At 41.3% G+C, this 17,719-nt stretch overlaps 1 protein-coding gene across 4 annotated transcripts in view; it reads left to right on the top strand.

The window, feature by feature from the left end:
* The window catches only part of lrba (LPS-responsive vesicle trafficking, beach and anchor containing), a 189,042-nt gene that overhangs the window by 74,267 nt on the left and 97,056 nt on the right, over positions 1-17,719 (top strand). For all 4 annotated transcript variants that reach the window (XM_069166599.1, XM_069166598.1, XM_069166596.1 and 1 more), the window contains exons 34-35: positions 5,933-5,997; positions 8,135-8,243. In XM_069166599.1, the coding sequence (XP_069022700.1) occupies positions 5,933-5,997; positions 8,135-8,243 (174 nt within the window). The remainder of the gene's footprint in view (positions 1-5,932; positions 5,998-8,134; positions 8,244-17,719) is intronic.

The following is a 17,719-nucleotide window of genomic DNA, read 5'->3' as shown; positions in this document are numbered from 1 at the left end:
GACCTCCAGGTTAGAAGTAGAGAGTGGCGGAGACCTAGAAGTTTAAACCCCTGCAGTCAGGGAACAGGTCGGGAGTGTACGGTCATCATGCTCCACACAATCAATAGCAGAATCTGAGAAACGAGGGAACCAGTTGAACTTAGTCTGCCTGAAAGCCAAGAAGGGAAAAAAAGAACACAACTAGCTCATGCGCTTATGTTTTATTAAGTAGTTACAAGTAGCTTTGTTGGTTGCTTATTGTGAAAGAGGGGTCTCGTGTTTAAATTGCGAAATAGACATTCATATCTGTCAGTGGACATATTTCTTCTCTCCCTTAAGTGACGGATCAAACGCAGACCGTGTTGAATGAACCGCTAGGGGAGCTGAGAGAGGTGAGAGAAGTGGCAAGGAATGTGATGAAACCGAGGGACAAAAATACTTTCTCCATCATTTTCCTCACAGTCGGACCTACACCCCACTGTGCGGTTAAACACGCACGCAAGGTTCAAGATCAGTGAAAATCAAAGTGTTATTTTTCCCTCCCTCCCTGGTTCGCCTTCACCCTGAGCTCCACTCCGGTGCCCCTTTACAGCCATGCCACGCGGCTCAGTGTCCCTACCACCACTCTCTAGTTCAGAGGATAATATCATACTGCATATTCTTTGAAAATATACTCTCCTGCGAGACGTAGAGAAAACACAGTAACACCAACTGGCACTTAATTCTGCAGACTCCCTATCGTTGCCAACTATGCAGCCAGAGAGGAGGCGGCAGGGTGTGCTGTGTCGGAGGAGCTGGGGGTCAAGGGGGACTTCCTGACAGGAAGTGAAGTGGAGCTGAGAGGAGAAAATCAGACAGCAGACTCCTAAAAATATTGAGTGGCTTTTAATTTGGCTCCCAGTCGGTTTTACTGTGAGCTGGCTTCAAGTGGCTCGACTGGTTGGCTGTTTAAATGCAACATATAATCGTGTTTCAAATAAATGAATCTCCCCGACAGACCTCTCCTCCTGACAGGCACTGTTAATGTAATGTTTTCCTATCTGACAGGTCCCTAGTTATAAGACCTTGGAATGTATTCTTATGTTTCTCCCCCTGCTATCCTTTCTCAGCCATCCTGCTGATAAAATCAGGTCCTGGAGTCTTTGCTCAGATTTGGAGTGGAAATTCACATCCCTGCTTTTTTGTTTTAGTTAAATAGAGGGTCAAATCTTGGAGGATGTGATTTACTTTTGAAATAGAAAATTTCAGACTAGTTTTTACTACTCCCAGTCATACCTCAGAGGCCAAATCCGGAGCTTGGAGTTGCACAGTCATTTTTCCAACTGGTGTACGCAGTAGTTTGGACATATTGATGAGTTGTCAGTCAGAACAGATGTTCATACGGGTATTTAAGCATTTCTCTGCGAATACGCCTTTGTGTATTGGTTTAAAACAACTGATATTAACTGGTTCAGTTTCTTCAGGACGTATTTTGCCAGAGATGTTGTTCCTGTTGATATAATCCTTTGGCAAGAACATTGGTGTTTCCAATTAGACATGTCTAGGTTATAGCTGTATGTCACGTGCAATTTGTTCCTTAAACAATTAGTTCAATTCTTAATTTATTGGCACAACAAATGTAAAGGTGCGAGCAGATGGTATAAAAAGGTCATTTTGAATTTCCAACAAAATTTTAACATCTGGGAAAACTGCTGTTGCACATAATTGTATTTTTTGGTTGTAAGTATTGCCTTGCCAGAAGTGTAAATCCTCTATCCACATCGTATTGCAATAGGCATGAACTCTAGTAGCACACACAGCATGTCCTACAAAGATTCCTAAAGAAAATGTGGGGGTGATAAAATTATTAAAGCCTGGCTATTTTAATCAAAATCAATGGTGTGCATTTGAAATTGATGATGAGGTTAGAGAAGATTGGACTAAGTGTCGAGCTGTGTTGGTATAAAAAACATTTTTAAATCCTGATTATTAAGAATTGTTCTGTGTGGTTACTTAAAGTTGTTAGTGAGACAAAAAACACTTTTGCAAAATGGTCTCTTGTCGCTGCTCTGAAAAGTCCCGAAAATCCCACTGTTGGATGAGGTGATGATTTCATTTCAACATTTGGAGCTGAAACAGCTGCACATGGTGTTTAACTATTCTTATTCTCCTCACACCATTAAAATCCACTGACATTAAACTGAATAAACAACATTTGTTGCCGGATAAGTAAGAAAGGATTTTTTGTTTTTTTTAATAAAATACTGTTGGTTCATAAAATGTTGAATGCGTATTTATACATTTCACTTAAATTTACTGCCCGTGCACTGTTCAAGAGTTGTAACATGTTTTTGGTTTGTCTGTTTTTGGTATGGGAGCTTTAGGTCCAGTTTTCTCACACACTGTGTTAGTATAGTCATGACAGTGTGAGTCCATGAGGCTCTCGGAGACCCGGCAGTATAAATATTTGGACATCAGTAAATATTCCCCCAGTTGTGAATTTGACCACGCAAACACCAACACGAGTGTCTGTTTTTCTTTAAGCAGATAACATCTGAACACGCACATGTGGACTGTTAAATCGACACACCGGTGTGAAGTTACAGACACGGCAGCATGAAATAACAAACTACTGAGCTTCTGCATTAGTCAGTCAAAAGAGCAAAAATGAATAGCATTCAATATTTAATAGTTGATGCCAACAGTGATTCCTGTTTTGTTTTGTGTCTCATTCACATGGGCTCTTTGGGTCGCTGTTTATGTCAGGTCACTTTTCACAAACATTTAGGTCACACAGCAACAATGAACTGTTTCCTTGTCTGTTCTTTTTTTGTGGTTGTCAACGCACAAAGTATAATTCAAAGCGTCAATGTGCCACCACCTGTTATTGATATGTCAGCAGTCAAAGCAACTGTGTGTTATACAGCAGTCAGTGACAGATTTATTAGAATTCTTTGAACATGTGCATTGTGTTTGCATCAGCTAAGCCTTTTTTGTCTCATTGATTGCAAAGTGACACAGAGTATGATCGCAAAGTCCTACACGTAAAACTCTTGACGCATTTTATGATTTGAGAAAGAGAAAAAAAAAGTCAGTAGCTCTTCGCCTGTTTAATTTTGCTTTTGCTGCGCTGCCACATTTGACGCGAGGATTTATGTTTTTGTCGTCTCATCTAAAGTTGTATTCCCATAGCCTTTCAAATCAACAAATACTTGTGATTGTGAGTGATGCCGCCGAAAAGCACAACTGACTTATTTATTATTTTGGGAGAGCTGGGACATTTCTTTCCTCAGTGGTGGAAAATGTTTTCCTTGTGTTGTGGCGAGCCTGATGTTTGAATTTTGCCCAGCAGGTCTGTGTTGTCTCACTAGTGGTAGTGGTATATTTAGATGTTGATTATGGATAATCAGCTGTAATGACGGAAGTGCATGGCATGTGTGTTTAGACTCAATGCCATCGTCGTGAAACACAGACCAAACAGAGCTGTCTTATTAACTTCAGACGGGCATTTTCATGAACAGATTCAAACTTTCATTCATTCACTCCCTCACATACAAAAAAAAAAAAGAAGAAAGAAAAACAACAAAACACAGGCACTCGTAGCGAAATTGAATATTTGCAAGATTTCTGTCTGTTGACTAGTTTCCAGTCGGGATGGAGGCGCAGCCCTCTCTCTCGTCCTATCATCGGTTAGGAGGTCAGGTTAAAGGTGAGAGGTCACAAATGGCTGCTTGTATCCTCTCATCAGGAGCGCCGTGGTCACGGCCCCTATTGCAGCCATAAAAGCTGTGACACTGCTGACCAGGGCAGCCAAAATCCAATATTCTATCATTGACCTGTCCCAATTTCCTTTTTGTCACTGCGAGATGTCCCTCAGATCAGGGTCATTGCTTTTTTAATTCAACTGGAGAAGCCATTTCTTAGCCCTGTAATGACACCATTAGTCTTGCTATCACCTTTGTCTGTGTCCACAAAATGCCAATGGCATCGCTTTTTGTCAAACCTAATTTAGAAGCCTCTCCGAGCTGCCGATATAGTTTGGCTATAATATTTATTTCTGCTGAAGAAGCTTTCGTCATATTTTTGTTTCTAAGACTCTTGCATCAAAATGGAAGTATTTTAAAGCCGTACCATAAAGGAAATTTCATGCCACTGTTTTTTTTGGTTCTCCACAGAGTGCGACTTTATTTACAGCCTTACTTCCTGTGGTGTTTATTTGAAATCCAGCTTGCGCAGTCGAGCCCGGTTTAGATTATACCCGCAGCCACAGGCTAACACTCATGGTTAATGTCCTTCAACTACAGTCTATGCTTCAGCTAGCAGGCCCCGAGGCTACTCTCACACGCTTCCTCCTAAAGCAAGCCGCAAGAATCCCTTTCTGCCAGTGCTCAACTCCAAAAACACTGTTTCCACTCCCGAGCCCAGACTTCTATTCCCTGTGTGCCCTCTTTATTTGGAATGTATTGTAAACACGGTCAATGCCAATATGGTCCTGCAGGACAAAAAGCGGTTGTGAATTGAGGTCAAGTGTAATGTTGTTTTCTGTATGACGTGCAGCGGGGTACAGAGTGATGGTGCGCAGGCATTTCAGGAGAATGGTTCTCTTGGCTCGCTGTCTGATTAGTTTTGATGGGTATATACTTGTTGTGCTGAAAAGGGGAAAACTGCATAGTTGTGAAAACCGTCCCACACAAGCAAATATGTTTGGATGTGTATTAGGAATTCTTGTAAATTGATCTTTCCTTCCTCCTTGTAGCGCTGATCTCCCGGTCCCTGCAGGCTCTCAGGGTTTACTGAAAGCTACATAAACACTCAGTTTCCTCTATCAGCTCGAGAGATGATGACAGCCAAGTTTGAAACATTTAGGCTTATACACACTGAGCGTCTTTCACTTCATCGTTGTTTTGCCACTCAATTAAACTGTTAATTCAACTAAAAGTTGTTGTTTTTGTCACTTTGAAACAAGACTCTCTACGAGCCTGAATAAAATGTGGATCATAGCCGTTTTCACTACCACTGAAATCGCACATTAATCAACTGAGGGCACATTTTAATAAGAGCTGAATAATGTGGAAAGTGTAGGGAGTTCAAGCTGTGATTAATGATTTTTTTTTTTTTTTTTTTTTTTTTTTTTTAAGACTGGTTTAGGTCTCTAACCTGAGATTTTTTTTGTGTGCATATTTCTCCTTCTCCCCTGAGAGGAAGAAGGGGAAAAAGCGCTGTGAGGTTCAGACAGGGCCCATGACCTTGTTGCTTTATTATTCTTTTGACGGTTGTGTTGAAGGTGTTGAAATATTGAACAGAACATGAGAGACGATGACTGCTGAGTTTCCCTCCTCTCGTTGTCCCTTCGAAGTCGACGATTTAAAGTCACGTACGGCTGCGGTCGGATTGTTTAGACTGACACCTTGAACCATAACGTGAGTCAAAGAGAGGAAGAAATTTGTGTATTTACATGTGATAAATGCGTTCTCAACACTGCTCTCTCACGCCTGTTCGCTGGTGTGGTAGCTGATGTGTAGCCTGTGCTGATCAAAGCGGTCGCTACTCCTTTTTGGATTATGCTTTGATATCTGTGGCTTACAGTGACGGGAAAGGTAATAGAGACAGTGTAAAACCACAGGATGGAAAGCTTTATGCAGGGCCAAGCTTTATTTTAATTAAATCCCAGACTGGGGCAATTATTTAACTACAACTTCAAATAATTGTAATTTCTTTTCCTAGTTTATTGATGCTGGATGCCACTGCCATTTCCTCCAAGGTTTCCTTAATATTTTAAAGCACATTTTCATTTCAGTATCCAGCAGCACTCCCTTCTTTAAATAATCCAGCCTGTACTCAAATTTTCCCCACCTGCTTCCCAATTTATAGATTTCATGTGCTGTATTTCACAGGACAATGTTTGACATCAGTATTTTAAGACTCTGTGAAGTTACGGCCGTCATGTATTGATAATGTTTGTGTTTTCTTTCAGGAATGGCAGAACTCCATCCAGAAGAATGCAGGTTTAGCCTTTATCGAGTTGGTGAACGAAGGCAGGTAGGTGACTCTGACCTGCTGTGTGAACGTCCTCTCTTCTCGCAGCAGCTCTTCATTAACTTTCCAGTCCTCTACCCATCAGCCACTTTCCAATCTCACCATCCTTGGATCACATCACAGCCTTCCAGGCGCTGGGATCCCACAGGCCCCCGTGATGGGGTGGCTATTCAAGGTTCAGCACAACAATCAATGTTTGGGGACTACAGAGGGGCTCAGGAGAAGGAGGTCCTTTGAGTTCAAGGCTCCATTCAATACCTGCTCATCCCAGAGGGATTTGAGAAAAGGAGAGGGGTTAGGTAGAAGGTGACAGGAGCTGTGATCGCTGGTTCCTCTGTGACACTCGGGAAATCGCTCTTGATTACCAACTATCCATCTGTCAGTTTATGCCTTTCTGACTGAGCCTTTATCTGTCTGTCATCATCTCATCTGTCCTACTCTGTCATTTGGTATTTGTCTTTAATTTCTTGTTTTTTAAAAATATGCTGATATATGAGCTTTCCCATATCTTCCTAATAAGAGACCATCATTCTTACTTTACTTCCTTGTTGTCTTCTAACGCTTTGCAATTTCAGATGTGGATGACCACACTTCCCGTTATTGATCCCCAGCTTTTAAAATTGGCAAAGGCTAATGCACAATAATGCTAATGAAACCAGTAATGCAGTCCTTTACCTTGTTTGTGTAGGAGAGGATCTGTAATTCACTTTAAAGAGTTGGCTGTTAGGTCACCATAAGTCAAGTCGGGGTCAGTAGTGAGAGTGAGAGTTTGTAGTGCACACATACACGAACACAAATACATGTCTGAGGGAAATAACACAGGCTTTTGTAACAGGAAAAGGGTTACTTGAACAATTTACGTCCAAAATAAACACAAAGACCATCCATCATTTCATTTATCCTTTAAAAATCCAAATATTAGTGCTGAAAATATTTGATTCTTTGAGCTTTCAATAGAAAATGTTATGTATGGTTACTTTTACCGTATATTTTATAGTTTCACATTCAAGATGATTTTGTTTCTAAAAATAAACTTAACTGTTTTTTGACAGACAGTAAAAATGAATTGGGATTAAGGAAATTTGTTTTTCACTATTTTCAAACACTTTATAGACTATTAATTTACGATTAATATATAATGACAATAATTAGGTATCCTACTACATTTTACGGTATGCCTGAGCAGTCCATCCAAAGTACATTTTGTCAGAGGTGCCTTAAATTTCAAGTTTAGTTCTGACTGTTTTTGAAGGTTATCCTTGAGTGACTTCAGCCTGACAGAATTTATTTCTCATCCCTGTTTTCCCAAGATTTGATTGCATGTGCAAATAATATTCACTTTCAAAAGTACCCTAAGTGTGTTTTGTAGAATTATTGGCAGAGAGCACCATAAAGAAGGGCAGCGGTCGGGTTATTGATAGCGGGGCCTGAATAGGGCCATGGAGGCTGCAGAGGCCCCACCGCCTCCGCTCCCCTGCTGCACTGTGCTGAAACAGCAGGCTTGGGTTACAGTCATCCCCTGGCCCCTAAACTCACAGCCTGCCCCCCCCCCCCCCACCTCTCCTCTCTGCTCCCTGCTCTGTTATTGTTCCACTTTGCACAGTCCTGACCTGGAGGGTTGTAGAGAGGTTTCTTTGACACACACACACACACACACACACACACACACACACACACACACACACACACACACACACACACACACACAACATGCATGTGTCATCTACACTGATAAGAAGAAGGAGGTAGACTACATATGTAGCAACATGGGCAGAGATCCTCCCTCTTGTCAGATGCATATCATTAATGAATCAATTAGCACCTGCACCCCAGTCTAAGGACAAATCTGGTTTTGTTTTGTTTCCAAATTAGATTTTCTGGTAATTTTGCACGGTTCTTTTTCAGCATTTTATGGATATTACATGGCTTTTTTTTTTCCTGGGTGTCACTAGATATCAGGGCTATACACATGCTTTAAATACTCTGAAGTCCAAGGTTTTATGATATTTTTAAGCATCTTAAGACATTTTCCCTCAATGACTGAAGTGATGGACATTCATAGTGTTTTTAAACATTTGAACAATTAAATGTAAACAGTATTCCAGTGTACTGATGGCCATCTCTCCTCTTCCCCCACCAGGCTCCTGAGTCACACCATGAAGGACCACCTGGTTCGTGTGGCTAATGAAGCTGAATTTATCCTGAGCCGACAGAGGGCTGAAGACATCCATAAACATGCAGAATTTGAGGTAAGATGCTGCACAGTTGTAGCAGACACACATGTATGGCTCCCATATGTCCATTTAAATTATTTCTTATCACATATGCAAAATAAATTGTCTTCAGATTTTGAGGAACATTGATTTTACAGGTAAGATTGCAAGTGGCTGTAGAAACTTTAAATACAACCAATATTCTGCAGCTGAAATATGTATCTTCCCAAAATACCACAAAGATGACTAAACATTAAGTGTCGCAAGTGTTAAGCTTTTTTTTTTAGTTTTGGTGGTGTTTGTTCAAAGTTTGGCTGCTGAACAGGTAAAGAGACCGCATTGAAAATTACTTATTGAAGTTGGAAAGCAGTGATAATGGTCAGTCACGTAACCTGAAAAATCTGATCAGCGTCTCTCAATAGAAATTGTATAAGAGGTATTTTTTCCCATTTATCAATAAAGATAGATTTAAACGTATGTTACAAAGAAACCAAATTATAGCCTAAGAAGATTGAAGAATGTTTGCAGGATCAAACTAGTTAAAAATTCCTGCGCCAAGAAAATCTAATTTCTTTCTATGAGCTTCGTGGGAACTTTAGGCAATAAAATCCTGTCGAAGCTTCAGGGTCGTAATACTGTGACTGCTTCGATAGAAATGGCTGCCTTGATATTCTTATGCTCTGTGAATATATTTAATAAAAACAAGCCGGCGGTAACAGTGGGAGCAGAAAGGAGCTGATCCAGAGAGTGCTCCAAACCTGTCAATCAAGTTTGAAGAACTGTCACAGCAAACCTGGAGGATAAATGTTTACTTTTCAAACACAACCCTGACTAATCGTGACACACACACACACACACACACACACACACACACATACACACACACATACTCACACTCACTCAGTTTGAGGGTAGAGATCATGCTTGGCACATATCACTAACCAAACACAGTGTAGTGTTAATTTATCCCTGTGCGTCTCGGTCGAACTGCAGGCCTGCCCCTGAAACATAACTTCTCCCCCTCTTCCTCCTACCAGTTCTCAACACAAGCGTTCCCATTTACGTGGAGCTGCCAGGCCAACTCCGTCCTGACCCACGGGCACCTTTCTTTGCCCCTTTCCCAGTCAAACTCTGCTCCACTCGCCCCCTCTGCTGTCTAGAGCTCACCAAAATAATTTCCTGTCCTGCTGAGATCCTGTCCATTATACTCCCGCTGGGGGTGTATTTTGCCAGTGACAGGAATATGGCATCCTCCCCTCACCTCCATCCCTCCCTCCTTCATTTCTCAGGAACCTGCCAGCACTAAAAGCTGCAGACAGACCTGAGAGGTGCTGGCCTGAAGGGCTGACTGTGTGTAAACCCACCACCTCCAACCCCCCAAGTCTCGGCCCCCACTTTGCAGTAAAATGTGCTTCTTTTTTTTTTTTTTTTTAAGTTCAAGGAAGGGTCTCTTGTACATTTGGGTAAAGTTGAATCCCTCCAGACATCTGAAAGTCAATCACAGGGGTCGGGGCACAACTTTTGCACATCGACATTTTGTCTCTGATTGCTGTGTTTTGCTCTTTTCCCTGTATAGCATGATTTTCTGTGTGACTGTCATCGTATTCCCCTGAACTCTTATTACTCTACTTCAAGTGTCAGTCAAATGCACAGTATTATCTTCCATGATCTGACTTTATTAGCTTCACAGATTGCAGGAGTACGATTCAATTCTGCTGTACTGATAGTCAGATCTTTTTATTCTACAGCATACCCAATTTATAAAAGAACGTATGGAGCATTTGTGCTCTTACAAAAGTGTATGTAAGGTGCAGCTGTCTTCATGTGACACAAGTAAAAACATCTTGGAGCATGTTGCCTGACTGGCCGACAGACAGACTTGGCAGTCAGTCTGCACATGACAGCCCCAAATGATCGTGCTCCGCCTCGGCCTCTTGCTGTGGCCGCAGGCCACATGCTCTCATTGTATCATTGTAACCATGTCCCTATCCCTTCTCCATTTCTCAGACTCCCAAACATTACTGCCTGGTTCCTAGCCTGGCATACAGTTGTTTGGCTGAGCACATAACAGACTCACTGTCCCGAGCTCTCCAAATTGAATTGGTTGGCTTTTTTGTTGTTGTTGCTGGATGTCCTGTTTGGATCTCTTTCTGTACCGCATTTCTTTGAGCTAAATCGTTTTTACCTTAAAACCTTTATTACCTTTAAATATGTGCTTTGTGTTTAGATAAGAAGTGTTGGACACATGAGAATAAATTATTGGAGTTACAGAATTTAAGTTGTAGTCTCACAGAAGCCTTCAGTGAGTCCACAGTTACTTGTATGATTACTACATGTATGTAGATGTGACATGAACAATCTATGATGGAAGGTTAATGCAAATGACAGGCACAAAAAAAGCACAAAACAATCTACTGATATTTTGAATAAAGTTGTTTTGTCGTAGCAGCTTTCTGTATCCACTCTTTTTTCCTCAGTCTTATTTGTGAGATATAAATATGTGTTCGAAGACTGGCCTCTATCTATGTTTTAAGACAGTGTGGGCCTTTGTTGGTACAATACTGTGTTCAGTAAGAGGGTGTGGGTTTTTTATGTTTCTAAATGAAGCAGCACTATCAGCTACATGAACTATTACTCCTATGAGCACAAAACCTATCATTTTCCATTAATTGTATTTTTGGGTTGTCACGTGTAACTTTACCTTTCCAATCTTCCAACCCTAATCAGATACCCACCACAGCTTGTCCCCTAACTATGTTTCACAATTGAATCCCCCACTTAAATGCAGTTGCTCCTCAGTGACCTCTGAGAAGAAGTGAGGCCCTGATAAGTCTTGCTCTGATATTGCCGTATTGATTTTTGCCTCCATACAAGCTCTGCTTGAGCCTTCTGGAGCCAACGGTTTCATTTTGCACTGCCACAATAAAAATAACAGGCCAATGAAACATCCCCCGAGGGTGGGGGTGGAGGGTTTTGAAATAATTTTCAGCTATGTCCCAGTTGTTCCTCTGTATTGTGTTGCGGTGACACCACGGGCTGGTTATTGTTTTGTGAGAAATAAACCTCAAAATAGGCGTCCACAGTGTCTCATTTTGGGAGCCCTTGTTTCATTGGAAGTGAGGAGGTTTGCTGAGCAAATGCGGCACCAACTTCCACAGTATGATCTCTAGATCCGTCACTACTCTGCCACGTGAGAAATCATGTTTCGAAATCTCAACCAAGACCCGAGAAATGAGAATAATTTAATACATGAAAACAAATTTATGTTTGCACCCTGTCAGATTTCATATCCTTGAGAAGGCAGTGATAGAGGAGCCTTTTGATTTAGATACCCGTTTGCCTCAGAGACATAACATATGCTTTTTCTCTCTCACTGTCTCTCTTTCTTTCTCACTCACACTCTCTCTGGCTCTCTGTGGGACAGAATTGAGTTATCTTTGGCCCTTAGAGTAAGTTATTACAGTGGGCTTAGGGTGAAACAGAGATGAAGATAACTAGGGGGAAATCCAATTACCTTTTCGGGTTCTCTATCTAATAGGATCCTTAATGTGAAGGAGATCTGCAGATCGGATGTTGCTGGCCAGCACAGCAAATGATAGACTCTGATATCTTCTACAGGAGCAGGGAGGAGAGGGAGTCCAAGACACAGAAAGGGAGAGAGAGAAATCGAACTCCCTCTTTTTATGGGGCTGTTCATTAGGGATGAAATGTGGTGGGCTCAGGGGCATAAGGGCAGATGAGAAGGTTCAGATAGGGAAGAGTGAGCAAGACCTAAGTCTTTCTTATTCTTTCTTACCTTTTCTTTCTGCTCAATCTTTGCTGTTTTTTTTTTTTTTTTTTTTTTTTTTTTTTTTTTTTTTTTTATTATAGAGGCTTGATTCATCCTCCGCTGTTATATGGAGTAATTGAATTGGCTGTTTGAGAGATCCCGTGAAAGCCAGACGATAGCAGCTAATTAGTGCTCGTCGTCATTGTCTTTCGTCTGTTGAGCTTGTAAAACGATCCCGTCCTCCTCCTCCTCATGTTAATGGCATTAACATTGAGCTGATACTCATTATGTTCTATATTCATAGCACCGGTCTCTGGAAGCTTGTGCATCACAAAGCATCAGACAGAACTAAGCATCACAGAGAATCTGGGAAAGGATGGAATTAACATGCAGATGGCATTTTTGTTTTTCCAAGGATTTTACATACAGTTTATAGTACAATGTGTTATTACTAGCAAAAAGTACTGATAATAACGGGATTTTTAAAATGTTTACAGAATGCTTTGTTCACCATTGTAGTTGAAAAACATTCAATAGGTCATAATGAGCAGAAATCTGTTCATTAAAATGATATTTACATATCAAGACACATAATTTTATGATTTGTTCTTGGATATCACTTGAACAACTTTCTTTCTCATTGAGCTTGTAAGTCTATAGTTTCTGTTTGTATGTCATTGCCAGTTTTGCCTCCCAGAGCTGCTGTTTCAAAGTATGCTGTCGCTGACTCTCATACAGTAGATCTTGTTTCAAGGGTGCTCAACTGGTTCTCAATAAGGTTGAGGTCAGGGGAAGTTTTTTTCCTCCTTTTATTTCCATAGCAACCAGTGGTGTCAGTAGGAGATGGGATGTTTTCCTCCATGAAAATCATTTTTACTCCAGGAAGCATGATTGTTCTTTTTATGCCATGGCTGGAAATGGTCACTTAGCAAATCTACATATTTTTGCAGCGTCACTTTGCAACCCTCAGAAATCCTAAAGAGAACTACCATCTCACTTCCCAATATCTATGCCCAGGCCATCACTCTGCCACCTCTTTACCGACATCTTTCTGCACCACTGCCTGGCTCTGGAGGATCCTAGGGCTTCAGAAACACCAGCAGTTTAAAACACCTGCTTTCTGCTCATCAGTAACTTATTTTCTTTTCAACAGCTTCCCTTTTATACTATTAATGTGTCTGATGGAAAATTTATCTAACAGACTTTTATCGTACGAGATTCATCTGTACTCTAAATCCCTCACAAATCTTCTGGTTTGATAATCTCTCAAAGTTTTGGTGGTTTTCATGCCTCTTGCAAGACATTGCGCTATTGCACGGATTTTTATCTTCAGAAAGATCTTTCTTCTACCCCATACTGCATGAGGATTGTGACTTAATAATGTGGAGCGACCTCTTTTTATGTTCCTTTAAGAACACCTGGTAAACTAATCAACAACCCTGTGTGCGATGCCTGTCTGATGCCTGTTATTCAAACAAATGAGAAATAAAACATGCAAAAACTAACTACATGTTTATTTTACTCTGTTTTACTCATATTTCACATACACATAAAAATTTGGAACACAGGTCACTCATTGTTAAAACGTAAGCAATCTGCTGAACAAAGGTTGCTCAAACAGACGGGGGGAGAGTCCGAGAACCACAGCTCCCAAAGGCTATTTACACCACATCATTCCCAGCACTCAAACTGATAGCTGCCACCAACTGTAGCTCGCTGTCATGTAGTTGTCGCAACCGTAATGTAGCGTGTCAGCAGGTCTGGATGCCTGAGCATCTCATTATGGGCAAATCTGTTGTCAGGAGACTGAGAGAAAAAACAGGAACATGCCTATTTTTGTGATCGTATTGTTGCACACACGAGGGTAAGGGCATATTTTCAAAATGGCAAAAGAGAAATTTCTCTCTGGACGTCAGTAGTTCGCCGAACGCATAATCTGACTTTATTGTAAAAATATATAACACGCTGGCATGTTTCGGCATTGCTTTCTGTCTTCTTTGGTAAATGCTTATTTATTTTTCAATGTACAACATGGACTGTTTCATTTAAGACACCAGGAGATAGAAAAGGAGAAGTGGGGTTCAGAGGATGGTTGGAGAACAGTAGTCTCAGTCCTGCTGTCTTGTCAACATAATGAAGTCCCCAGGTACCTCCTCCGCAGCTCCCGTCATTGTGTAACCAGCTAACCCCGAAATATGACTTAACTCCACAGTTTCCTTTGTCTCACTCTGACATAGTCCCTTTTGTTACGAGAAGAAGGTTCTCTTGATATTTTATTTTGTTCGTTTGAGCGGCTGAAGGTGAGCTTATGATGCTGGATAAAAATTTCGCTGCGCAATGAGCATTGCAGAGTGCCGTCAAAGTTATGTGCTTTTTAGATATTTTTTTTGTAGGAAAAAAAAAAATCCCCCTTAAATTCTTATTTTTGATTGATTTGGTATTCAGCCTGAGCTCTGTGCCACCAGTATTCATAATTTCAGGCAACAGCCAATTCAGAGGACATATATTTTTCATCTGGTTGCATCCTACCTTCATTTGACTATTTGTCATCTCCAGATGACATTTTAACACGTCTGATTTTTCACGTGGCATGACCTTGAAGCTGGGACAGAGTTATCGTGCTAAAGATGGCAGCTATGCAGACTGATGTGGCAAAAAGGAGGGCGCGGTTTTACAGGGACGAAACGTTTCTGTGTAGAAAAGATGAAGAGGCTGCCAGCCGAGCATGGTGACCAGTCCATTAAAGCTCGGCCACAGACAGTGTGAAGGGAGGAGCTGGGGGAGGAGGAGGAGGAGGAGGAAGAAGAGAGATACTTTGATAAGTGTTGCGCCTGCGTTAACCTTGATGGCCGCTAGCAGTGAGCTGATGCCAGCAGCAGGGATCTGTTTCAACTGGATTAGATTTTTTTTTTTTTCCTCTGGCGCTCCAAGAGAAGAAGAAAAAAAAAAAATCAATACTTGAGAGCACGGCATGACAGGGGCATCATTTCAGAATTGAAGTGGCTGTCAGGCATTGTCATTTGGTGACTTTTGTTCGCCATTGTACTTTTAAGCCCTCATTTTTCTCCCCCTCCTCTTCCTTTCACTCGTTTCTTCCCTAGCCCATTGTTTGAATTCCCCTGGTGACATTTTATGTTGCAATTTGAAAACTCGAGGGCAAGAGATCAAGTGCAAGAGAATCTCTCTGAAACCAATTGGTGGACTGGTTGAGCATCTACTTTTGTTTAGCGACCCCCATCCTCCTTTCTCATTTCGTCCTCTTGTCTCCCCAGACCTCCATTGTGTTCCAGGAGGAATTTATTTGTAGTGTATTTGCATTCTCTGATACCAGACAAGGACAAGCCTGATGTCTCGCCTTCCTCTGGACAGTTTCTCTGCCCGTTTGTAAATGAAACCCTCTGGGAGTGCTTGTCGACGGATGTGAGAAATTGGAGATTCTCGTGAAGCGATAGCCCAGCCTTGGAGAGCGCGTATCCCTGATGTGCCACCAATGTCAAGAGATTGCAAATCAAGTGCTTTAATAACATCTCCTCTGGTTTTGTTTCTTCCTCCTGTTCTCCGACAGAACCTTGAGACCCTGGTTTTGTCAGGTGGTGTGTTGAAAGCTCTCCGTGGCATGGCAACACCACTAGACCTTTCTATGTCACTCTAATTGATAAACATAGGGCTGATATCTTGTAATGAGCCTCCATTCTCCGGCCTATTATACTGGTTAACCCTCTCAACCCACAGGGGGGAGAGGAGGAGGGGAGCTAAGGCATCATCTGACAACAACTACAGCATTTAGATAAAGCTGACACTGGTACAACACCACTGGTGTGAAACTCTTCTGCTTGTTTGTCCTGCTTGTTATTTGTAGAATCAGCATTTTAGAAACAAGATTTGGTGGCACTGATTACCAAAATAACAATTTTCAGCAGCATACAGCCTGTTATTTTGTGGTTTAAAATAAAATTCAGTATGGATTAAAATGTGTTTAAATGTGTCGTCTCTGTAGGTGTGTCGATGATCTCTGCCGTCATGTGACTCTAGAGATGATTACTGTTCTTTCCACTCTCTTTTTCTAGGAGCCCATTTCCTCCCCAAACTCCAACACACATCCACAGTTATTTATTTGAGCCGTAGATGAATTGTGGGAGACACGACTCAGTGTAATTGACTCGATTAATGCCAGCCATTATCATTTCATCTTCACCAAGCTGTCTCCTCCGGCAGAGCCAGCACCCACGTTGCCCGACCCTGTCAGCCAGGCCATGTAATGGAAGGTGCTGCCCATGATTACAGTGTCGCAAGTCATAACGGTCTCGCTGCCAGCAACTTGTGCCCTGGTGGATGTTTGGGTAGGAAGCTAACAGAGCATAGTCTGCTGTCTTTTTTTTTCTGAGCTTCACTTCTTTTTTACTTGGAAAATAGAAGCGATCATCTTTTTTTAGTTTTTTTTTTTTTTTTTTTTTTTTTTTTTAAATCTGCATACTGACTGCTTCAGTCACTCCAAAAGAGGTATGTTTCTCTTTCAAATGGAAGCAGAAATTTTAAATCATCTCATGTTTCCTCAGCATTCCTTTAAAGAAATTAAAGAAGTGTGTTTTTTGTTTTGTTTTTTTTAAATACCCAAAATGCCCCTTTTAGTTTCTCTCATTTGTCCTGTCAGTGGATCTGTTTTGAAGTGAATGCAGGATAGTGCCAAGGGGGAGATTTAGTTATTCGCTTTAACCCTCCTAATAACATAACATAATAAGCCCTTCATAATACCCCGGCATATTTTCTGACTTCACATCAGTGGAATGACCCCTGGAATTAACAGTGACTTGTCTTTTCCACTTACAAGCAAACCCAACTTTGGGCTTTAATGGTGCTACTTATGTGTTCAGCTTTTCTTTGGTTGTTATTTTAGGGGTCAGTCTGTGAATTTGGCTTTTTCTCCTGCAGTCGGCTTTGGCTTTGGATATAAGAAAAGCCCATTACAGCATGGAGGCTTTGGGTGTTTGGGCAGGCTCTACACATGCAGGTGATGAAGTGTTTGTTTATGGTTATGAGTTTGAACCCGGCACCGTTGATTAGTACTGCAGACTTTACATGGCTCAGACGGGCAGATGGAAATGGACTCTTTACAGGCCTCCTACTTGCTATCTGTTTAATTTATGGAAATCCACAGAAGCATTTATGTTGTTAAAATGGATCATTCTAAAATTTCCGTACAAAATTTGTGCATTTTCGGCATGTCTTTCTGCTGTCTCAGTTTAACATGTGTCTTCTCTTAGCAGACAGTATCTTGTGCAACAATTTGATATTAAGTTCAATCTTTTCGAGACATTTCCTTTCTTCCATGTCCCATTTGTGCATGGCCTTACCTTGACTGTCCAGACTACTGGGCATGCAACACACACACACACACACACACACACACACACACACACACACACACACACACACACACACACACACACACACACACACACACACACACACACACACACACACAGAGCAAAGCATCGTTTTTGATTTTTCTCTTTGTCTACAATTTGAATTTTTTTTCTTAGCGATCCTTCTTTTCTGCTATTTCGCAGGTCATCATGCTGGAAGGTCACAGTCCACTTTAATGCCACATAAAGAGACGTAGATTGATAATTAAGGCCAAGCAGCCTGCAGAAAAGCCCCTCTAATGTGATTTATACCTATAGATTTTCTGTCAGATATGAAATGTTGTTCGGATTGAAGAGGAGGACCCATTGTAAAGCGATTT

This window comes from Embiotoca jacksoni, unplaced genomic scaffold (genome assembly GCF_022577435.1).
Source record: "Embiotoca jacksoni isolate LCO1_2020_lvr unplaced genomic scaffold, fEmbJac1.0.p SCAF_4, whole genome shotgun sequence".
Lineage (NCBI taxonomy): Eukaryota > Metazoa > Chordata > Actinopteri > Embiotocidae > Embiotoca > Embiotoca jacksoni.
The sequence above is the reverse complement of the archived record's forward strand: the minus strand, read 5'-3'. Positions and strand labels throughout refer to the sequence as shown.